Source organism: Dunckerocampus dactyliophorus, chromosome 6, assembly GCF_027744805.1.
Source record: "Dunckerocampus dactyliophorus isolate RoL2022-P2 chromosome 6, RoL_Ddac_1.1, whole genome shotgun sequence".
Classification (NCBI taxonomy): Eukaryota; Metazoa; Chordata; class Actinopteri; order Syngnathiformes; family Syngnathidae; genus Dunckerocampus; species Dunckerocampus dactyliophorus.
In genome coordinates, this window is record NC_072824.1 from 31,566,072 (window position 1) to 31,589,483 (window position 23,412).

The following is a 23,412-nucleotide window of genomic DNA, read 5'->3' on the forward strand; positions in this document are numbered from 1 at the left end:
TCCATGTTAAAAAAAAGCCGTCGTTTAGCGTTGAAATCAAGAACAACCGACAAGTAATATAAGAATCAATAGCATATAAGAATCAATTATATTGAAATATTGGCATTTAGATACACGAGGCTAGCTGAACAAGCTAGTTTCATCCAACGTTAAACAAAGCTGTTGTTTAGCGTTAAAATCAAGAACAAACAAGTAAGAGCATATAAGAATCCATTATATTGATATGTTGTATTGATGTAGATATTATTTCAAGAGAAACTTAAAAAAAAAAGATTTCTGGCATTTTTTTGCTTAGCCCTAGCAGAACAAGCTAGCTACCTCGTCATCAACAAACATTCATTATTAAACAAAGCCGTTGTTTAGCGTTGAAATAAAAAAACAAACAATGAGTAAAAGCATATAAGAATGTATTGTATCTATATATCGGATTGATGTAGATATTACCTCATGGTAAACTTTTAAAAAATGATAAAGATGTTTGGCATTTCTGTGGAGCACTAGCAGAACAAGCTAGCTGCCTCTTCATAAATAAACATTCAAAATCAAAACAAAACTGTCATTTAGCGCTGAAGTAAATGACAAATGAAAAGTAAGAGGACGTAAGAATAAATTATTTTGACTTATTGTAAATATTATTTTATGGTAAACTTACACAACAAACGTTAACATTTCTTGCATTTCTACTTAGCGCTAGTGGGCCAAGCTAGCTGCCTGTTCATCAACAAACATTGAACATTAAACAAAGCTGTCATTTAGTGTTGAAATAAATAACAAACAAAGTGTAAGAGCATGTAAGAATCAATTATACTGACATATTATATTGACACATTGGAAAACTTACACAACAAAAATAAAAATTTCTTGTATTTCTCTTTAGCGCTTAGTGGACCGAGCTGACAAACATTCAACATTCAACATGTGAAAATCAAGAACAAACGACGAGCATATAAGAATCAATTATATTGATATATTTTATTATTAAAGATATTATTTCATGGTAAACGATGCTTAATGCTAGTGGAACAAGCTAGCAGCATGTTCATCAACAAACATTCAATATTAATCAAAAGTGTGGTTTAGCGTTGAAATCAAGAAGAAACGATGAGTACGAGCATATAAGAATCAGTTATATTGAGATATTGTATTGATGTACATATTATCTCAAGTAATCATGCAAAAAAAACAAAACAAAAGAAGATTTCTGACATTTATGCTTAACGTTAGAGGAACGAGCTAGCTGCCTTGTCATCAACAAACATCCAACGATAAACAAATCCGTCATTTAGCGTTGAAACCAAGAAGAAACGTAACAAGTAAGAGCATGTAAGAATCAAACATTGATATGTTGTATTGATGTACATTAAATTTCATAGCAACCGTACCAAAAAAAGGAAGATTTCTGGCATTTCTGCTTAACGCTACCAGAACAAGCTAGTTGTCTCGTCATCAACAAACAGTCAAAGTTAAACAAAACCGTTGAAATAAAGAACAACGAATAAGAACATTTATATCATAAATATATATACATTCATATATGTTTTTGTTCATGATTTTTTTTTTGTACTGCTTTGGCTGATCCTTATTTCTTGTTTTGTACGGCGTCCTTGAGTGCCCAGTAAGGCGCCTACCAATTTGTAAAATAATAATTATTGTTATGATAGGAATCTAGCCATTTTTATGGTATGGCTAAGCTCACAATGTACCTAAAAAATAAAATAAAAAGATTTCCAAGCTCGTTTCCCCTTTGATAACAAATGCTCAAGGACGAATGGCAAGGAAGAGAATAGTTTCAATAAATGCTAGAAGTGGACGCTGGCGTGTTAATTGTGTGTAAAACGCCAGTTGCCATGCTAAAATGCTAACAGCAAACAATTGATAAAGTAGAACAATTGAAAGAAAGAACGTCGATTTTCACCTTTTTGAATTTTGATATTCATTCATGAAAGAAATAGAAGGACCACACGTCCCGTACACACAATCCTTCTCAAATAAATGACACCCGCAGGTACGCACTCAAATCCACATTCATTTAATCCTGTTCAAATGATTCCTTTTTCATCAGCAAGAAGGTCCATAAAACACATCAGTTGCATCGATCCATTGCATGGATACCAAGTCTTCGAGTCCACAAGCTTCTCGGGGGGGTTGCTTGGATCCATGTCGGGGACGGGCGCCGTGTTAGTGAAGATGGTACGTATGCAGGTGCGCATTGCAGAGCGGACAGTAGTGATCATAAACCCAAAGACTTGGAAACATGAATGGAATCAGACAGAACCCACAAATCAATCTGAAATAAAGACCGCAAATAAAAAGGTTTAGACGGCACAGCACGTGGCCAGCAGACGCTAAGCCAACATCTTATCTTACCCGGTGAGAGCAATGATTACGCAATAGACGTAGGCGGACACCCCGGGACTCCGTTTGATTCTGGTGGTGACCGTGTGCTGACAGTGTGAACAGCGTACACGACCGGGCGTATCCAGCAGCCCTCCGACAGCGATTACTTGGACTTGCTGCGGTTGGGACACCACCACCGTTTGCCTCACGTCGATGTGACGTCTCGAATTCACTGGAACCCAAAGATGGATACGTGAGGACATCAGGAAAGAAACAAATTGGAGCGGATCCCAGACGTGATTAATCAACTTTGCTTCAATACGTTACACATTGTTTGTAATTATGTTCTACTTTGTTTACATAGCGGTGCGATTTTTGGGCAATTTTTGCCCATCATCCACAATCCTTATGTGAAACGTGAACACATATTTCGAGTTAGTATGAGCTAGCTAACATTGCACGTCATTTCGACAATGAAGCCCTCTAAAAAGCCCTCTAACAATGATTTATGGTTTTATCCACATGCTGTGGTCATGCATTAAGAAGTACATTGATGATAACATGAAATACTTACAGTATCTTGCCCTTTTTTGATGGTTTAAAACATCACTGAGACCTTTTTCCTACGCGCATGGATTTGACGCACAACTTCCATCAACAGCAGCAGCATAGAAACAGTGACGACACTTACAAGGTCCGCTCTCGTTGGGTTGGCTGTCTTCCGGCACCAGACTTGTGCGCCAGTCCGCAGGTGAAAAAACGCTGACAGCAAACGAGCATCTTGTTGAGTCTTTGTAGCGAACTTGGGAGCCAGTAGTATCCACTCTTCCGTCTGTCCCGTTGCGTCTGTCCCGTTGAGGCGTCGTGTTCCTCCGCCAGATAAATATATATTTTTGTTTTAGCTGCTGCAATAACAATATGGCTGTAGCTCGGTTAATATACAGGTCAGTTAAGTAAATGAAACACTGTTGGCGTTTTTTTTAGGGTTTTTTGTTTGGGCTTTAGCATCAAAATAGGTAACTCCCATGACGTGCATCGTTAGCCAACTCGTTAGAACGCGCAGAAAAGGGAAAGAAATGTGTGTTCGTGTTTCACATCAGGATTGTGAACGATGGGCACAATTCCCTCAAAAAGTGCAGTTTTCCTTGAAGTCATGCAGATGAAGATCGGTTGCCTTCAAAACACAGAAAGTGTAAATTACTCCGGAGTTGCTTATCCTGCAATTATTGCTTTAAATCGGCTTCTTAATGAGCGTAAAGGGGTTGTTTGATTTTATATCACAGCCTCCCTGCCACCCACAGTAAACATATCGCTGTCAAAAGATGTTTATAGAACGTGTGTACTGCTTTGCAGCCTTGTCGCTATAATGGAATGGCGTTAGAAGACATTATGTAAACAAGGCATGACTTACTCTCTTGTGCCAACTTTGACGTAGAGGTCATTGTTGTTTTTTTCCTGTGTTGCAGCTGAACAGCATCCTTTTTCAAAATGCGTTTCTACCTTTCAAGCCAAATGCTTCTTGTGAAGGCGATCCTTCGAAGCAGTCATCAGTGAAATGATCACTGCAAAGAAGAGAAGTCGAGGTGGGCGTCCATCTGTCTCTCGTTCTCTGCATTTGCTTCGTCCATTGTTGTCTGAAACCATCCTCTTTTGGAAAAGAAAGCAAACTTACAGTATCACTTGGATACTGTTCGTCATGGGTGGTGCCATGAACTATAAATATGCTTTTTGCAAATTTGCCGTTCGCTTTCGAAAAATGGAACAATGTGGAACATAATTACAAACAACATATAACATATTTAAGCAAAGTTAATTAATCATGTCAGGGACCCTTTAAAGACAAATTGCTCCAGGGTCAAACCATCAAACAACTAAATTCAACACAAATAAAGTAAAACTACTCCATTTGAAGACGCTTGATAGACACGTAATGGAGAGGAAACAGGATGGACACCTATTGGCCATTCATAGGTACAGCGCTACCTCATTTCCAAACGTTTCAACGAAAACCATAACTGTTAGATGCACTGTTAGAACATACTGTTAGATATTATTATTATACCTATAGATTCAATCTAATCCTTCAGTGCATTTTCTTCTCATAGAAGGCCATTTTGACACACACTCACGTAGCACAATTAAACATTGCGCAACACGTACACATGACTAATGGAAAAATACTGGGACACACAGTAGATGCGGTGCTCTCACTTGTCCTTCTTCCCCACTCTGTTTGAAGCGGTGGCCATCTCTTGTGTTAATGAAATTGAATCCTCCTAAATTCCCGCGGTCAGGTGTGGAACCAATTAACCGCCATAAATGAGGGATGACCGTTTTTGTTATCTTTAATGATGATTTTTAGTGCATGAGAAAGTGGAAAGGAAAAGGGCTTTGAGTATATTGGCCTTTCAGGACGCTGGTCTTTGAAGGTTTGTCTGGAAATGACGTTATGAACTGAATGAGGTTACGTACCAACCGTCGGTTGATGGACGATGACTTGGGAGGTCGGTGAGGCGGGCAGACTCAAGACGGGAAAAGGATTGGGCTGCACAATGACCGCTAAACGGGACAGACGCACGTCATGAGGACTCGCCACAACATCAACGACAAACACGGTCTGCAAAGTTGCTATCTTACTGGTCGCTTCATAAGGGGGTGGAGCCACTGAGGGCAAGGCGGGATGATAAGAGTGGTTGTGAGGAACGATGATCGTGGAGGGGCCCAAAGACGGCTGGAGTGTGGCCTCGTCATACGAAGGAGGGTCCATTAGTGGGACATTCAGGCGTACAGGAAACTGGTAAGGCAGGGAAAGTTTTTAGTTTCAGTTAGAAAAAAAATGTTTACCATATACAATAACTCCACAAAACCAACAACACAACTGAACACAAAATTAAGTTTTTAAATGAAACTTTTTATTATTAAGAGAGAAAAAAAATCCAAACCGACATGGCCCTGTGTGGAAAAGTGCTTGCCTCCCCTGTTAAAACATAACTGAGATTAAGCGAGCTCTATCAGTGTGGAAAAGGTTATAAAGCCATTTCTAAAGCTTTGGGACTCCAGCCAGCCACCATGAGAGTCATTATCCACAAATGGCGAAAACATGGAACAGTGGTGAACTTTCCCAGGAGTGGGCGGCCAACCAAAATGACCCCAAGAGCGCAGTGAAGACTCATCCAAGAGGTCACAAAAGACCCCACAACAACATCCAAAGAACCTCAGGCCTCACTTGTCTCAGTTAAGGTCAATGTTCATGACTCTACCATAAGAAAGACACTGGGCAAAAAAGGGCCTGCATGGCAGAGTTCCAAGACCAAAACCACTGCTGAACAAAAACAACATTAAGGCTCGTCTCAATTTTGCCAGAAAACATCTCGATGATCCCCAAGACCTTTGGGAAAATACCCTGTGGTCTGACGAGACATAACTTTAACTTTTTGGAAAAGTAAGGCCCACCCATCCATCCATCCTTTTTCTATGCCGCTTATCCTCAGTAGGGTTGCGGGGGTATGCTGGAGCCTATCCAAGGTGGGGTACACCCTGGACTGGTTGCCAGCCAATCGCAGGGCACGTATAAACAAACAACCATTCACGCTCACAGTCACACCCATAGACAGTTCAGAGTCGCCAGTTACCCTCACATGCATGTTTTTGGAACGTGGGAGGAAACCGGAGTCACCGCCAAGGTAAGGAAGACTGAAACATAAAAAACTAAAGTGTCAAGATTAGGCCAAGAAATACCTGACGTTGAAGTTTTCCAAGGTTCTATGGACCAATGAAATGAGAGCTACTCTTGACTGACCAGAGGACTGTATTGCGTAATGGACATCAGGCACCACTTCACAGTCAGATGACAATTTTCGGGGTGAACGACCTGAAATATGCTCCCAAACCTACTTCCATGATCTTAACAAGTGGCTCTGTTCCTGACAACAACTGAATAACAAGCACACACCTTTTCTTATTGGACACAAATGATATTGATTGCCGAAAGGCAAAACTCTCAGTTTACCAGTCGGTCTACGTTCCTACTCTCACATATGGTCATGAGCTTTGGGTAGCGACTGAAAGGACAAGATCGCAGGTACAAGCGGCCAAAATGAATTTTTGACAGTTTTGACAGTTTTGTTTTCTCTCTTAGAGATAACGAGAGAAGCGCTGTCATCCGGGAAAATCTCGGAGTAGAACTGCTGCTCCAACACACTGAGACGAGCCAGATGAGGTGGTTTGGGCATCTGGTCAGGATGGCCCCCGGACGCCTCCCTGGGGAGGTGTTCAGAGCACGTCTGACCAGTAGGAGGCCTCGAGGAAGACCCAGGACGCATCGGAGAGACTATGTCTCTCAACTGGCCTGGGAACGCCTCGGGATTCGCCGGGAGGAAGTAGCTGGGGAGAGGGAAGTCTGGGCCTCCCTGCTTAGGTTGCTGCCCTCGTGACCTGACCTCGGATAAGCAGAAGAAGATGGATGGATGGAAGTACGTGATGGTGAAGGTAAGGTGTTTATGGGGCTAGCAATTACTCATGGATTTTCACCAATCGCGGGTGGGTCCAGAAGTCCAGAGTCAACAGTTAAAGAAACCTGGATGTGATTTGCCTAATAAGTGTTCATGCTGCATACTAAGTAGTTGTGCATATGTTTTCACCTAAAAAACAACTCTATTTGCCATTCAAAAGATCATGCTAGCGTATAAAAGAAGACTGTTCTGTAGATAAAGTATACACAGATACCGGCTACTACAATAATACTCTGATACTTTGTAATCCTATCTGGTAAAAGGACAAATCCAGAGCCCTCGACACATTATAAGAAAATAGTAGAGTGGTGGACATCTCTTACGGATTTTAAAATATGTGAACTCTTACCTTGGACAAAGAAGGAAGCCGAGTGACTGGAAAAAAGAAGCCGTAAGTTGTTGGCAATAGCCGACCGTGACATCACATCACAGCCTGTCAGACCTGTTCTCTCTCCTCTGGAATTTGGCAACATTGTTTTTCCCACAGACCACACACACACACACACACAATCATCTATGGTGTTAGTGACGGTCATTCATAAGCAACATTCTTGTTTTTATTTTTGTTCTCCCACACAAACGTAGACTGTAAGGTTGGGAAACATCTCAGTAGATCTAAGGCAGGTGTGCCACTGACCAATCAGGATTTACTGGAGCAGGGGTAAGAAAGTAACTTTACTTGTGTTACTGCAGTAGTTGGTTTCAGTCATTCATTATTCCCTCAGTGGACAGCAGCTCCCTGGTGCCGGCAGCACTCGTGCACAACCGTGTTTGACTGTAGACAAGACACAATTATCTTGATACTCACTTGTGTTGCCAGATATGTAAACAAGATAGAATAAAACGTCTGCAGACATGTGAGGGCTGTACTCACTTCAGATGCTACAGTACATGTATATTCAAGGTCGACCGTGTTGGAGACTAAAAGCAACAAAGTATCTCTCCCTACAATTCCGAGAATGGCACACATGACCCAGGAAAATCGGCCCATCCATGATTGGACGACAGTAGTGACGACTTGCTGACAGTTTGTGCAGCGTACACGGCCAGGAAACCGTGTAGGCTGACCCGGCGGGACCACCTGTGTACCAGCTGGAATGCACAAATCAAGAAAAAGAGGAGGGCAGGTGAGCTGGAAGAAGAAGGAAGTCGAAGGGACGACAGAGTGGACGCTCGTAGACCTCCGAAATAATGTCAATAGAAATCATCTGTTCCAAGGTACACGGAGTTTGCATGTTGTCCCTGTGCATGCGTGGGTTTTCTCCGAGTACTCCATCTTCCGCCCACATTCCAAAAACATGCATGTTAGATTAATTGGCAACTCTAAATTGAATGTGAGTGTAAAAGGTTGTTTGTCTATACCAGGGGTCTGCAACCCGCGGCTCCGGAGCCTTGGTTCTTTTTGGATTTTCTGTCGAAGTGCTAGGGTCATGAGTCAACGCTGTGAGAAACCAGGATGCTATTCGGCTATTTCACTTTTTAGCTTCCTCTGTTGCTTATGGCAACGAAAACGACATGGAGAGTGGCACAGGAACTGGAACTAATTGATGTGTTACTACACTGCCGACCCCTGGTTTATACTGTACTGTGCGATTGGCTGGCGACCAGTCCGGGGTGAACCTCGCATGCCGCCGAAAAGTCAGCTGAAATAGGCTCCAGCATACCCCTGCGACCCTAATTGGATTAAAGTGGCATAGAAAAGCAATGAATGAAGGAGTAAGATCTCAACACGCATGGAGCACATAAGGAATATCTGAACATGCGATGGCGTATGTGGGGTGCACGTGTGCACCGCAACACACAGACAGTCTGCAAGTGCGACGCACGAAAAAACTGACATTTTGTCCAAACCTGACCCCAGCAAAACATAAGAAAAACACACATTGGCCGTACCGACGACACAAAAACACATACAAAGTGCGTACGTTTGTCTTGCAAACTGAAAAGAACCTGAGCGCCCGTAGAACTTGTTTGACATGGCAAAGAACCTCTGTGGCCCGTCTAGGGCTCGAAAACCGGCACGCCTACACAAACTACAGTTACATCGAAATGTTAAAAAAGTAGAAATGCAGAAGACTATTGGTTTCATATCGGTCTTGAGAAGCAGAAAGTTATCGGTATCGGCTTGAAAAAAAGGATATCATGCATGTCTTTCTTATTATTAACATTATTATTATTTTTATTGTTGTTTTATCTTATTTATTTTTATTGTTATTGCTGTTAAAATGTGTTAATAAGCTTTTGTTGTTTGTTTTTCTTTCTTTTCCTTGTGTTGTGTGGTCTTTTTTGTTTTTTTTTTTATGAATGTATTCTGCTGTATTTGTGGGATTGTTAAAATGGAAAATCCTGAAACAAATACATCTTTAAAAAAAAAAACAACACACAAATTAAAAGAAAAAAACACAAAAACTGCTCATTTATGTGTCAGACTTCAGGTAGTGACAATTTTCAAGGTTATTTGTGTTGTTGGAATTACATTTATTGATGGGAAAAAAAACAAAGAAAAGCAAAAAGTCATTACAGCTCAGTTTTCCTGGACATCGTGTTGTTGGGTTTCTCCTCCGCTTCCTGCAAGGCAGCACAACAAATAAAGGTTTGTTTGGCATTAAGGAAAGGGTAACAATCAGAATACACACCGTTCCACCATCGCCATCCTTATCATCTCCATCATTCCCGTCATCATTCCCATCGTCATCATCATCATCATCATCATCATAATCGTCATCATCGTCATCATCTTCGTCGTCATCATCGTCTTCGTCTAGGAAAACTCCAGCATTGTCCAAAAACTTGGACAATGTCTCCAGGTCACGGTTTCCCTTGTAGTCCACCACCTGCAGGACAGAAAGAGAAAGGAAATCTGGTTTCTATGCAAGCCAGTTCAGAGTTTTAAGATAATGTAAACGACACTGTACATCTAATATAGCACTGCTCATAAACAAATGCGTTACAATGCGCAACCAAGTCAGCTGATGTTGATTCTTTGGGGTTTTGATTGGACAATAATTAATAATGATGGTTGTCAAAAAGTATTGAAAGACAAGTCATATGCAGTATTCTGGTCACTAGGTGTCTGTAATGCTACACAGACATTACCTTATGTTACATTACCTTAACAGTGCATGAAGTTAGCCATGGCATGTCCGCCATAACAGTGAAAAAAAACGTTCTCCTCCCATGCCATGTGGAAGTGGTAAGTTTTTGGCTTCTTACTTTATCCTTCTTCCCAGTTTCAAACCCTTTCTTAAGTTTAAAATAAATAAATTGGAGGCTAACAGGTTAGCTTGGTACCTTGCTATGCTCAAAGCGGCGGCGGCCATCTCTTATCTCCCTGCAGTGATTCCGTAGCCTGCGCATGTTGAGCAAAGCTAATCTGTGAGTTCTATGTCTCATCGCTTATCATGTCCACTGTATTGGGTAATAGGAGTGTAAAGGTAACTATAGGGGTGTTATTTCATGTCTACAGGGCTCTAATCATGTTAAAAACTGCATTTAGAAAGTCATAAAACAGGTTTCCTTTGCTATGAAAATATTGGCTGTAGCTATGAAAACATTACATTTATTAATATTCAATCCTACTTTGTGGTTGGGTCTGGAACCAATTAAACGCGATAAACGAGGGACGACTACGTATGTTTGTGTTTGTGTGCTCATGACACCAAAACACGTTAATCTTGCCATTTTCATGGTGAAAAATACAAATGAAAGGCATATTTCCTGTCTTAGATGTGTGCTTGACTGTTGAAAAAGTTACTGTTTTTTACACTTCTCATAACTGGAGCAGAAGGAGGAAGTGACATCACTTTGACGACCCTCCCACCCGGACGTGTCCATTGACTATGAAGGTTTCTGCATCGTTGTGGTGCAGTTTGCGATGAACCTCTGTTGTTTGTTACATCATTTTTTATATTATGCCCGCTCGTTGTGTGGAAGGCTTTTGCCGGAACACTTGAGGAGATGGAGTAAGCTTGTTGACATTTCCAAAAGGTGCCATTCGCCGCATGAGATGCTTCGGTTTTTCAGCACAATTCGAGGACTTATTGTTTTGATAAAGCGCCTCAGGTAAAGGAAAGTTGGGACTGAATGTTTTAACTTTAACAAAGCCCAGATTATGACGCTTCACACTGGCTCGCTGCTCCCTCTCCAAACCGTCCTGCTAGCTTGATATTGACGTTCTCCTCCGATTTTGGATCAACATTTGCAATAAATGATTCATTTATTTATAATGAATTTAAAATGAATTAAGCCCTCCCTTTTTATGGTGAATAAGAATTCTTTTCTGCAAAAAAAATATATTTTTGGAAGAAAAAAAAAAGAATTTAAAAAAATGACAAAAATAATTATTTGCAGGGGGCAATGCTGAATAATGAATATGCGGGGATCACTGTGTCCATAGTGTGTGTGTGTGTGTGTGTGTGTGTGTGTTCCTACGTCTTTGTCGCCAACCGGGAAGTATTTGAGCGTGGGGAATCCGGTGACAGTAAACGATTCCACCTCATTGGCGGTGGCATCGATCTTGGCGATGACGATGTCGTCGCGGTCGGCGTACTTCTCCGCCAGCTGTTCCCAGATGGGGGCCAGCTGCTTGCAGTGTCCGCACCATGGAGCATCTGCACCAGCACACGCAGATTGTCTTCATTAGTTCATTCATTCCATTTGCTGCAACTGAATGTTATCGTTTAAAACACAAAACAACTCGTTTAGTCATGCTGATACTGTTTTGACACTCTGTAATGGCTACTTCTTCTCTTTAGCCTTTCTTCCTGTTTCTTTGGACCGCCTTTCTATCGAAGTAGTAGTCAATGGTCACACAAAATCTATACAGCAGTTGCCGCACCCATCTAGAGAGTGCAAGTTACGTTTGTGTAGAAGTGAAGGTTAAGCTTGTGTGAGTGAGAACAATGTAATAATATTGTGTTTCTCCCAGTATTTTTACATCAGTCATATATACGTGTTGCGCAACTCTGATTGTACTGTGTGAGTGCGTGTATTTTTCCCAGCAGTCATATGTAGGTGTTGCGCAACTCTGATTGTGCTGCGTGAGTGTGTGTATTTTTCCATCAGTCATATGTACGTGTTGCTCAACTCTGATTGTGCTATGTGAGTGTGTGTATTTTTTCCATCAGTCAGTGTATGTAGGTGCTGCGCAACTCTGATTGTGCTATGTGAGTGTATGTATTTTTCCATCAGTCACACTGTATGTAGGTGTTGCGTAACTCTGACTGTGCTATGTGAGTGTGTGTATTTTTCCATCAGTCACACTGTATGTAGGTGTTGCGCAACTCTGATTGTACTATGTCAGTGTGTGTGTGGCAGGGCCGTCTATGAGAAGCTGTTCGACTGAATTTATAGGTGTGATAATAATAATATCCAACAACACAGTCTCAGTTCTTTCATTACTATCGCCCCACCAGGATAGGCAGAAGTGTGTACCATGACACCACCAGGGATACACAACACCCTGTACTAAGTCATGTAAAATGCATTACTTAGTTCAGTCCGACATTTTTTTTAATGACCACACTTACAAAACTCCACAAAGACGTTTTTGGTTGGGTCCAGAGCGACTGACTTGAAATTCTTCGCCACCAGGACTTTAACGGGTTCTTTATCCCAGTCATCAGGGACGTCTTGACTGCGATAGTAAGGCTGCGTTACAAAACAAGATGGATTACAAATAACGACATGTCACATGACGTGTATGTGTGCGTGCCTGCGTTACCTCAGCCTTGCCGTCCAGGACCTCCTGACACAACCGTGGCAACAAGCTCACGAGATCCTCCTCATCGGCTCTGAACTTCTTCCCCGTGTTCATGTTCATCAGGCGAGCTGTGGGGGCTTTGTCCGCCGTCACGTCAAAAAAGTCCAAAACGAACGACAGCGGAGCCGTCACGTCGATGGTGATGAACAGCATCTACGCAAAATGCAACATTACGGTATGTCGTAGCAGGGATCCCCATTAGGAGTTTTCAATGAACCTAACATACTTTTTTTTTTGTAAACATCAAAAACCTCTTCATCTTCAACCAATTTTCATAAACATCAAAGACAATTTAGTTTTTTCAAACGACACTGAGGAAAATTTTCATCAAACCTACATTTTTACAAACAAACCGAACACATGCATCTTTGTAAAAATCAAAGACAATTTAGAGTTTTCAAAACACTTACTGTACTATAGACTACATATTTTTGTAAACACTGTAGATCATTTAAAATTTTTAAGGAATTTTTAAGACAATTTTGTCATCTGTCAAGCTATCGCATGCCTTTTTTTTAGTTTGTACAAACCAAACACATGCCTCTTTGTAAAGATGGAAGAAAATTTAGTCTTCAACCAAGCTAATGTACCTGCGTTTGTAAACATCAAAGACCATTTAGAATTTTCAAAGAACCTAACTGACCACTTTTGGTAAACATCAAAATGTCCGTTTTTGTAAACTAACATCCCAGACACACATCTTTGTAAACATAAAAGACATTTTAGTCGTTAAACAACTAACGTGGTTTTGTAAATTTCAAAGGCCATTTTCAAGGAACCTAACTGGTGCCTTTTTGTAAACCAATCCATCCATTGTCTTCTGCTTATCCGGGGTCGGGTTCATCCAGCTCCTCCCGGCAGATCCCGCGGTGTTCCCAGGCCAGTTGAGAGACATATAGTCTCTCCAACGTGTCCTGGGTCTTCCCCGAGGCATCCTACCAGTCTGACGTGCCCTTCAACCCTCCATCCAGGAGGCATCCAGACCAGATGCCTGAGCCACCTCATCTGACTCCTCTCAATGCGGAGGAGCAGCGGTTCTACTCAGGGTTTCTCCCGGATGACGGTGCTTCTCACCTTATCTCTAAGGGAGAGCCCAGCCACCCTACGGAGAAAACTCATTTCGGCCGCTTGTACCTGTGATCTTGTCCTTTCAGTCACTACCAGCATCATACAATGCACAGCATCATCTCCCAACAGAAGAGCATTTTCAGTGGCCGATTACTATCACTGCCTTGCTCCACGAAAGACTGAGCAGATCTATCTATCTATCTATCTATCTATCTATCTATCCAAAGCACGAGACCTTGCAATACATACAAACACAAACCAACTTGGAGTACTACCTTGCCCTTAAAGGTCTTGGCGATGGTCCTGACTTGGTCTACCAGATCTTTGTGGCTGTCCACGGTGGAGTTGATGAAGAGCAAACAGTGAAAGTGAATGCTGGATGAGAAGATATTCTCTCCCTTCTGCGCACACACATTAGACACACATGAGAAAAAATGAAATTCATCTGAAATGCTTTCAGTGCGTGTTTGTGCTCACCTCCTGAGTGAAGGGGATGATGAGCTCCAGGCTGTTCTCTTTGATGAAGCTGGTCAGTTTGCTTTTGTCCAACTCGGCGTCTTCCGGCAGGACGAAGTCTGCCCTGCCATCATCAAACTATCCAACACAAACACGGAAAGGTTTCATCGCGGACAATAACTCTAGAAGAAACCAGCAACGTGGAGCACCCCCTACCTTCTTGAAGAGCACCACTGTTTCAGACTTCAGTTCATACTTCTGGAAAACCTCCGGAGACGCTGTGATGCCAAACTCTGTGTCGGTCATCTCCATGACAACCTCGGAGAACTCCTTGGCAGTCTCGCTTTCCAGCGACTGAACGGGAGTAGAAGAGTATAACCAAAGCTTATTTTATCAGTAACATTAATGCAGTACAACGCGGGACGTACGTGGAAGAATCCGACAACAGAGATGTTGTGGAAATCGATGAAGTGGGCGGCAGATTTGGCTGAGTCAAGGACGGCAGCACCGGGGCCTGTTCGACGCTTCAACCACTGGATTATTCCTGTTACTGTCCTCTTACCTGGACACAAATTACGCTAAGGTAACACACTGGAATGTCCCGTACAGCACAGATAGCCACCGGGCCCTATCAAATCCATTTGAAATTTTTAGAATTCAGATTTTTACCTTTTCCGATTATTTTCCCAGCATAGAGTGTGTCTATTTGGGTTAGTGAATAAAATGCAAAAATCCTTACATTTATTGATGCAATACATCATTGGCCCATTTTGTCTAATGGGATGTCAGCCTCGCCGCATACTGCTTGCTTGTGATTAAGGAAGATGGCGTCCCAGATGTCATTCCAATCGTGTTATTAATGGAAGGTATTTTAATCACACCAGCTGCGCTAGCTAAACTAAGCGAACGTCCAAGGTAAACTAACTTCGCCACGGTACACCGCGGACATGTCAGCATGGTGCTGTTGTGTTTTCTTCGGCCTGATCTCGTGGCGGAAGCCGATATTACCCGATATTCACAAATACAGCGGAACGGCAGCCGACCCCGATCCTGAACGTCCCAAATCACAAATAAAGTCAAATGTTGGCAACGCTAGCATAGCTATGTGAGCTAAAGTGCTAACATTTTAAAATGCTCGGTTAGTGCCGTTGAAGTGCCAAAAGTAAAGCAAACATTAGGCGCTCATAAACAGGCTATAGGGATGATTATTAGGGTTATATCATCATTAAAACATAATAGGTGCGCTTTAAACAGCAAAAATGTAGTATGGTCCTCTGAGGCCATGCTGGTAAAAAGTACTTTGTCAGTAAAGTAAATAAAATAAAGTGCTGGATTGTCTTCTAAGGCTGATGGTGCACAGTTCAAACAGACGTTGTTGATCCAGTAAATTAGCTGCAGGCTAAAACAAAGGACAAGCAAACACACGACGCTGAGTTGCAGTAACTGCCGTACATCACACAAAGTTGAGCTGCGTTCGCTAAACGAGCGTTCTAGAGTTTTACCCGTGAAGTCCACGGGCTGCTTGCGGTCGCCGTTGATGAAAACTTTCAGGACGGGGAAGTTGCCGATGCCAAACTCTTCGGCCAGCGCCGTCTCCTCGGTGGCGTCCACTTTGGCCAAACGTATGTCTGCTTCCTCCAGCTTCAGCTGTCTTGCAGCTTCAGCGTAGATCGGCGCCAGCTTCTTGCAGTGACCACACCACGGAGCATCTGCACACACACGTTCGTTGAGACAGGAGCACAAGGCCACATTTCCAGGCATTTTTAGGCTTCAGTGAGCGAGTTGCTGATAAGAGGAAGTCAAACTTTGCTCTTTGTGACGTGGGAGAGTTGAGGCTGACAACATCTGGACAAGAGACGCACAAGTTCTTCAAATATTTCACTCTGCACAGAGTTAATTGAGGTAATAAATAAATATACGCGGAAAATAAATGTTTGAATTCATTGAGACGCATCTTGATTGACTGATGAATGTTTTGTGAATTTCTTTTGGATAAAAAGTACTTTTTTGTCTGATTCAATACCTTATTTTACTTTTTTGTTAAATAAATAATACACATTAATTGAGTTAGCTTTTAATTAAAAAAAATAATAATAATTCAAATTAATGAATGATCCTCTATGGATTTGTCCCATTTAAAAGTGTTACAGCATTTTTAATGCTTTTTCTGCCTGACAACAGTAATGTTTTATTTTCCTTTGAAAACATTTTTTTTTAGATTTTATTATTTGTAAAGAATATCTTACATCTTTAATAGCTAGGGGGGGGAAAAAGTATGATTTTATGGATTTTTTCCCCATTTTTGTAAATGACAAACGTTGAATTTCTTTTGAAAGGAAATGTGTTTTTGAAAATGCACTACATTTTATTATTTATTTTATTTTGACATTTTATGATTAACACCCTTATACACTTTATTTATTCATTATTTGACTAGAATTTCAACTCAGTAATCACAAAATGTATGCTTTCATTTCATTTTAAATTTGAATTCAACCAAAAAAAACAAACTCTGGTCCAAATTTGTCTTGTTAGAAGTGGAAATCCATGACATAATGATTTAGTTTTAGTTTTAGTCAACCGTATATTCAAATCTTAACGTAGCGAGAGGGACTTTGAAGACTATGTCCTTTTCAGTCACTCACGTTTGGAGCAAAAAGTTGATTTTGTAAGAGCTTTTTGTGGATTTTTATTTAGAAAACATAAAATACAGGTATAGTCAAGTGTTGTCCTCACAGAATTCCACCAGTAAAAACTTGGTCTGGTTGAGCGCGGTGGCAAAGTTGTTGGCGTGTAGAACCATCACGTTTTTCTCCTCCTTGATCTCGGTCGTCTTCTCCTCCTCGGCCTCTTCTTCCACCTCCTCTGCTTCCCCCTGTTCATCCTTGGGGCCGTCCTCTGTCCCCTCTGGAGCCTCGGCGGCGTGGCCGCAGGAGGCCCGCAGGAGCAGCATCACAGCCAGCACGGTCACGGACGACGACGTCTTCATGTCTGCCAACTGCTTCCTGCGCTCAGGTGAGGATGACTGCGAAGGTGCGAATGTGTCACACTTTTTTGTGCCAACAAAGGCTGAGTGTGTGTCAGAATCTTACTGGTACTGAGCTGAGGTCCAATCAGACGCTGCGCCTGCGGGGTGTTTTTATCCGGCGTGCACCAATGAAAAGACGCCCTGTCAGGTTCACCGTGAGCAAAACAGGATGGTTCAGGTGGTAGGACTCGGAATTCATTACACGTACGCCTAATTAACTGCTCTTGCTCCTCCTTTTTCTTTTATTTTATGATTTGTGTCGTTACTTTCACTTGGCCCGCAGCTTCCTATCAAGTCCCAGCCACAAGAAGTGAAGCCTTTTTCCACTCTGGACGCTCTCAGCCTCACTTTATTAGCAGAAAATAAAGTAAAGAACGCGTGAAACTGATTTTTCGGACAACATAAACATTCTATACTAAAGTAGCTTCACACGTCTGTTGACTTCAGTGATAAAGTCAACACTTGCAACCTTTTCCCCACGTTGCTGGCTGATAATTCACTTGCTTTTTTCCAACAATTTCCCAAAAGTAAATCTTCTCAAGGGACAATACGATTGAAAGTCCACTTGAATATACTTAGAGTAGTCAGTGTACAGCTTATATAGCAGTATAGAGGATGTACAGCAGTGGTAGAAAGAGTTAGCCCCGTTCCTGATTTCTTATTGTTTTGCATGTTTGTCACACTTAAATGTGACATAGAAACCTACATGGATGGTCCTGTGTGAAAAAGTGATGGCCCCCTAAAGCTAATAAGTGGTTGGCCCCCCCTTGCAGCAACAACTGCAATCAAGTGTTTGCCATAACTTGCAATGAGTCTCTTACAGCGCTGGGGAGGAATTTAGCAGAATTGTTGTCATTCAGCCACATTGGAGGCTTTTCCTGCATGAAGCGCCTTTTTAAGGTCATGCCACAGCATCTCAATAGGATTCAGGTCAGGACTTGGACTAGACCACTCCAAGGTCTTCATCCATTCAGAGGTGGACTTGCTGGTGTGTTTTGGATCATTGTCCTGCTGCAGAACCCAAGTTGCTTTCAGCTTGAGGTCACCAACAGATGGATGGACATTCTCCTTCAGCACAATTCATGCTTCCATTTATCACAGCAAGTCTTCCAGGTCCTGAAGCAGCAAAACAGCCCCAGACCATCACACTACCACCACCATATTTTACTGCTGGTATGATGCTCCTTTTCTGAAATGCGGCGTTACTTTTACGCCAGATGTAATGGGACACACACCTTCCAAAACTTAAACGTTTGTCTCGTCAGACCACAGAGTATTTTCCCAAAGGTCTTGGGGATCATCAAGATGTTTTCTGGTAAAACTGAGACGAGCCTTAATGTTGTTTTTGTTCAGCAGTGGTTTTGGTCTTGGAACTCTGGCGAGGCTGTTTTTGCCCAGCGTCTTTCTTATGGTGGAGTCATGAACACTGACCTTAACTGAGGCAAGTGAGGCCTGCAGTTCTTTGGATGTTGTTGTGGGGTCTTTTGTGACCTCTTGGATGAGTCGTTGCTGCGCTCTTGGGGTCATTTTGGTTGGCCGGCAGCTCCTGGGAAGCTGTATAACCTTTTCCTGACTGATAGATGTCAATTCATCTCAGTTAAGTTATGTTTTAACGGGGGGGTTGCAGTCACTTTTCCACACAGGACCATGTAGGATTTTTTTTCTCCCTTTTTTTCTCTAAAAAGTTTCATTTAAAAACTGCATTTTGTGTTCAATTGTGTTGTCATTGACTAATATTTACATTTGTTTGATGATCTGAAACATTTAAGTGTGACAAACATGCAAAAAAAAAGAAATCATGAAGGAGGCCAACACTATTTCACACAATGTATATGTCATTTTTAGGGCTGTGAAAAATAGCGCGTTAACAGCGGTAAGTAATTTATTTCATTAATTTTTTTGCATAATTGATGCCTACGCACCACAGCAAGCCACGCCTCTCTGTTATGATGACAGACGGCGGCACGGTGTAGCGTCCCACGTAGTCTGACGCTCTTTTATAACTTTATTCTGACCTGAACGCATCAACAGAGGTGCAGTTCCAACACCACACATGCATCTCCAACTCACAAACACGCCTCTCGTCCGTACGGCCTTAGAATGACGCTTCCTCGTTGCCACTAGACGGCCGCGAGGGAGCATTCAGGGACACGTCACAACAACGTTTACTATGTTTACTCTGTGTGTAGGTGTGGTCTGAATAAACAGAAGACACTCACTTTGTAACTCCTAATGCGGGAGTACAATTTGCTGCATTTAAGTATCCCAGAAAATAAACGCAAAACGTGAATTCAACTTAAATGACGGGATGTCTTTGAACGCAACCCCCCAGGGCTCATAGTAACGCGGTTAAAGTGTGATTCACATGTTGTGCTGCTATTCAAGAGGCTCGCTAGTGTTAGATAAATAGATTTTCAGACGTGTGTGTTGATTTCAGAGCTTTTCATAGACACAAATATATTCAATCCTCTTAGCTTCCCTTCAATCAAATACAGTAAAAAGTTCAGACATAGCTGCAAATGGTGATTAACCATGATTAATTCATTTGAAAACTGTGATTAATCTGATTAAAAAGGTTGATCCTTTGACAGCTCTAGTAATTTTATGTTTAAACATTGCTAATCCACCTGTTGTGTGTATTTATTATTATTATTACTATTATCCATCCATCCATTCATTTTCTATACCGCTTCTTCCTCATTAGGGTCGCGGGGGCATGCTGGAGCCTATCCCAGCTGACTTCAGGCGACAGGCGGGGTACACCCTGGACTGGTCGCCAGCCAATGGCAGGGCACATCTAGACAAACAACCATTCACACTCACATTCATACCTATGGACAATTTAAACTCGCCAATTAACCTCAACTGCATGTTTTTGGAATGTGGGAGGGAGCCGGAGTGCCCGGAGAAAACCCACGCGCACACACGGGGAGAACATGCAAACTCCACACAGAAATGCCCAGGGGAGAATCGAACCGATCTCCCCGATCTCCAAGCTGTTACTGTGTTGGCCAACATGCTAACCACTAGACCACCGTGCGGCCCTATTACTATTACTATTACTATTATTATTATTATTATTATTATTATTAGCAGCAGCATTTCAAAATGCTGTAAAAGTAGCATAATCCAGATATTTTGGATAATATGGATTGAATGGGAAAATCAAAGCATTGAATGGACTTTTAATTAAAAAACGATTAGGATCATTAGGAATTATTATGTTGTATTTTTTAAATAGGAAATAATAGGAAATAGGAAATAAATAAATACATATTCAAATACATATTCATATTCTCTATGTCAGTGGTCCCCAAACCCCGGGCCGCGGCCCAGTACCGGGCCGTGGGTCATTTGGTACCGGGCCGCACAGAAAGAAAAAATAATTTCCATGATGTTTTATTTTGAAAAGTGGCCGGATTCTCTCTATTACATCCGCCTCACTTGACGCATGTCCATTGTGCGTGTGCTAACTTTATCTCATGCTGCACAGATAGACTACTACTGTATTTTTACCATTTTTCTTTCACCTCATATTTGGTCTCAAAGGCTGATACTATGTGGGAATGCATAAAGGTAAGTTTGGATGACTTATTGAGTGCTAAAGTGCAGGTTTGTCTCAAGTTAATTCATGCTAGCCCACTGCCATTTACCACACACGTCAAACAGCCATGTAATCATCTCTCTGGAAAAACTCCAGATACAAATTAAATTAGATCGCTATAATGTACGAACCCTGACCCAAACACCCCCCCATCCCCGGTCTGCGGGAGAATTTTGGGTTCCGTGGGTCAAAAAAGGTTGGGGACCACTGCTCTATGTCATATTTATTTATTTAAAAAATGAAATGTTGTAAAAGTAGCATTACGGGACAGTTAATTGTTAGAGCAGGGGTGTCCAAACTTTTTCCAGCCAGCGCCGCGTAGTGACAAATGAAAGGCGACACATGTCGATAAGAAGTTATGTATATTTCAACATAAGAACTGCATGTCAGCTTTGTGATATCAGTGAAAGCCTTTGATTAGTATCACCTTCACTCTGTGCTCTTTTTTCCCCTTTTTGCTGCACATTTTCAAAATATTTCAATTGCAGATGTTCTTCTTGTAATATTATGACTTTATTTCCTTCATATTTTGACTTTATTCCCATATTATAACTTTTCCCACAACCTTTAAAAAGCATTTTTCTTGACTATTTCTACTTTGTGCAACTAAAGTCACTTCTTCAGTCAATTCTTCAATATTTCAAGCTTATTCTTGTAAAGCTGGAAGTTTTTTCTCGTTACGTTTGTCCCTTAATATTTTGGCTTTATTTTTGTAAAATTGCTACTGATTCTTTAATTTATGCTGTTGTTGTTTTTTTTTTAAATTTCCAAGTATCTCAACTTTTGTTGTAAATGTTCCTGCAATATGATGGCTTTATTCCCATACGACTCTCAATTTATTTATTTATTTTATTATATTATATTTATTTTCATCATATTTGGACTTTATTCTCACAATATTATCACCTGTGACATAAAAAACGTTATATTTACGTTATTCTCGTAAAACTACGCCTTTTTCTTTTATTACAACTTTTTCTCTTCACATTAATGACTTCATTCTTGTAAGATTACTGCTGATTTTTCCATTTTTGCTTTTTTTTCTAGTTTTCTTGTCGAATTATGTTTTGAGAATTTGTACCGCGGGCCACACTATGGACACCCCTGGTTTAAAGGATTAAAAAAAAACATGTAAAGTCAAATTTCATAAAAGTAAAAATTAAGATTAATTAACATTTTTTTTCATCTTTGTCCATTTGATTGCATTTTTTGGATGTCCTTTAGAAATGCAAATATTTTTTTGCAATATTTTTAGATTGAACTGAGTGCAATTTATTATTATTTTTAAAATGCTAAAGTAGCAGTAAGAGTAAAAAAATAAAATTAAGATTTAGAAGAAATGATGTCCTTTAATGAAAATACTCCCATAGTGCCACAGCCCTACTATGGACGGTGCGTTCAATGGTCCATATTAGTGTCGTGCGTCAGAGCGCCAGTGAGTTCGAGGCTGGGGTCCCAGTGGGCCAACAAGTCGCTAAAGTCGGGCGGAGAGTGGTCCAGGGTGTGTGTGAGCAGGCTGTACTGCAAGTGCGTGTGGTCACCCTGTGGGGGGTCCGGCGGGGTCCAGAAGCTGAGCGGCAGCCGTCTCTTGTTCATGGGGGGGCCCTGACTGGGACCCTTGTGTTCAAAGAGCTCTGCCAGGGGGCCCAGACCGGAGCCCCGCTGGTCCTGGTGAGTCCTGGGAGAGGTGTCGTCTCGCTCCTCTGGGCTTCCAGACCCGGCCAGTCTCAGCAGGTCGTCGTAGTAACGCAGACGGCCGCCGGTGGTGACGGACACGCTGTCGTCGTAGATGTCGCACGTCTCCTGGTCGCCGTGACGACGGCCGAAGTACCGCTGGACGTCTCGACTGATGAGGTCGGCGAACTTCAGCAGCTGCTTGGTGACGTCCAAAGCGTGATGAGGAACTTCTTCCAAACATTCCTCCTCTTCTTCCTCCAGGTCTTCATCCTCTTCATTCTCCATCTCCTCAAGCCTCCCCACCTCCTGCTCTTCCTCCTTGGATGGAGGATGCTGGAAGATGATGGGCAAGCAGTCGAGGGACGGAGCCTGGACCAGGAAGCTCCTCATGACGCCTGCCGCCATGATGCTTGCTTGGAAGACGAGCCTCTGGTGGGTTTCTACGGAGCTTCTGGTGAGTTCCTGGTGGACTTCTGGCGAGACTCTCCTGCGCTTCTGCAGAGCTTCTGCAGCACTTCTTGTGATTTCCAAGTCAGAGCTTTTGGTGGACTTCCGGCGAGCTTCTCCTGCGCTTCTAGTAAATGTCTGCTGAGTTTCTGGTGGACTTTTGAAAAACTTCTCCTGTGTTTCTGGCAAGTTTCTGGTGGACTTCTGGCAAGCTCCTTCTAGTGACTTGCTAGTCAGCTTCTGGAGAGCTTTTGGTTGACGTTTGGTGAGCTTCTCCTGCGCTTCTGGCGAGCTTCTCCTGCGTTTCTTAGGAGTTTCTAGTCAGCTTCTGCTGAGTTTCTGGTGGACTTTTGACAAGCTTCTCCTGCGCTTCTGGTAATTTCTGAGTGATCTCCTGGCGAGCTTCTAGTGAGCTTCTGGTGGACGTCTCCTGCTCTTCTGATGAGGCAAGCATTTGGTACGCAGTGTTTATACGCACCCCAGCCTGTGTGTGCGTCCGAGGACGTCCAAATATTTGTGTTGG

At 42.1% G+C, this 23,412-nt stretch overlaps 3 protein-coding genes across 3 annotated transcripts; all 3 read right to left on the reverse strand.

The window, feature by feature from the left end:
• Positions 1-947: 947 nt before the first annotated feature.
• On the reverse strand, positions 948-7,552 carry si:dkeyp-75b4.8 (uncharacterized). Its single transcript, XM_054779195.1, has 6 exons — positions 7,528-7,552; positions 4,975-5,131; positions 4,810-4,896; positions 3,838-3,984; positions 2,368-2,569; positions 948-2,287 (listed from the first exon to the last, which is right to left on the reverse strand). Exons 2-6 carry the CDS (start codon positions 5,102-5,104, stop codon positions 2,179-2,181), a joined length of 675 nt encoding a protein of 224 aa, XP_054635170.1. The 5' UTR covers positions 5,105-5,131; positions 7,528-7,552; the 3' UTR covers positions 948-2,178.
• A 1,713-nt stretch (positions 7,553-9,265) lies between these two features.
• pdia2 (protein disulfide isomerase family A, member 2) lies at positions 9,266-17,174 on the reverse strand. The gene is made up of 11 exons (XM_054779394.1): positions 16,870-17,174; positions 15,636-15,842; positions 14,562-14,695; positions 14,350-14,487; positions 14,155-14,271; positions 13,953-14,078; positions 12,571-12,762; positions 12,377-12,497; positions 11,280-11,458; positions 9,485-9,682; positions 9,266-9,416 (listed from the first exon to the last, which is right to left on the reverse strand). The coding sequence occupies exons 1-11, from the start codon at positions 17,120-17,122 to the stop codon at positions 9,366-9,368; spliced, it is 1,716 nt and encodes a 571-aa protein (XP_054635369.1). The 5' UTR covers positions 17,123-17,174; the 3' UTR covers positions 9,266-9,365.
• A 4,126-nt stretch (positions 17,175-21,300) lies between these two features.
• On the reverse strand, positions 21,301-23,158 carry LOC129182295 (protein PERCC1). Its single transcript, XM_054778225.1, has one exon. It carries the CDS (start codon positions 22,845-22,847, stop codon positions 22,164-22,166), a length of 684 nt encoding a protein of 227 aa, XP_054634200.1. The 5' UTR covers positions 22,848-23,158; the 3' UTR covers positions 21,301-22,163.
• Positions 23,159-23,412: the final 254 nt, after the last annotated feature.

Coding starts and splice junctions, on each gene's coding strand:
- si:dkeyp-75b4.8 (XM_054779195.1), bottom strand. CDS start 5,104: ATGGACCCTCCTTCGTATGACGAGGCCACACTCCAGCCGTCTTTGGGC. Junction 3,985..4,809: donor CGTCCATCAACCGACGGTTG/GTACGTAACCTC, acceptor CTTTTCCAAAAG/AGGATGGTTTCAGACAACAA. Junction 2,570..3,837: donor AGAAGCATTTGGCTTGAAAG/GTAGAAACGCAT, acceptor TTTGGGTTCCAG/TGAATTCGAGACGTCACATC.
- LOC129182295 (XM_054778225.1), bottom strand. CDS start 22,847: ATGGCGGCAGGCGTCATGAGGAGCTTCCTGGTCCAGGCTCCGTCCCTC.
- pdia2 (XM_054779394.1), bottom strand. CDS start 17,122: ATGAAGACGTCGTCGTCCGTGACCGTGCTGGCTGTGATGCTGCTCCTG. Junction 14,696..15,635: donor GCAGCCCGTGGACTTCACGG/GTAAAACTCTAG, acceptor ATTTGTGTCCAG/GTAAGAGGACAGTAACAGGA. Junction 9,683..11,279: donor TCCCGGTTGGCGACAAAGAC/GTAGGAACACAC, acceptor TCTGTCCTGCAG/GTGGTGGACTACAAGGGAAA.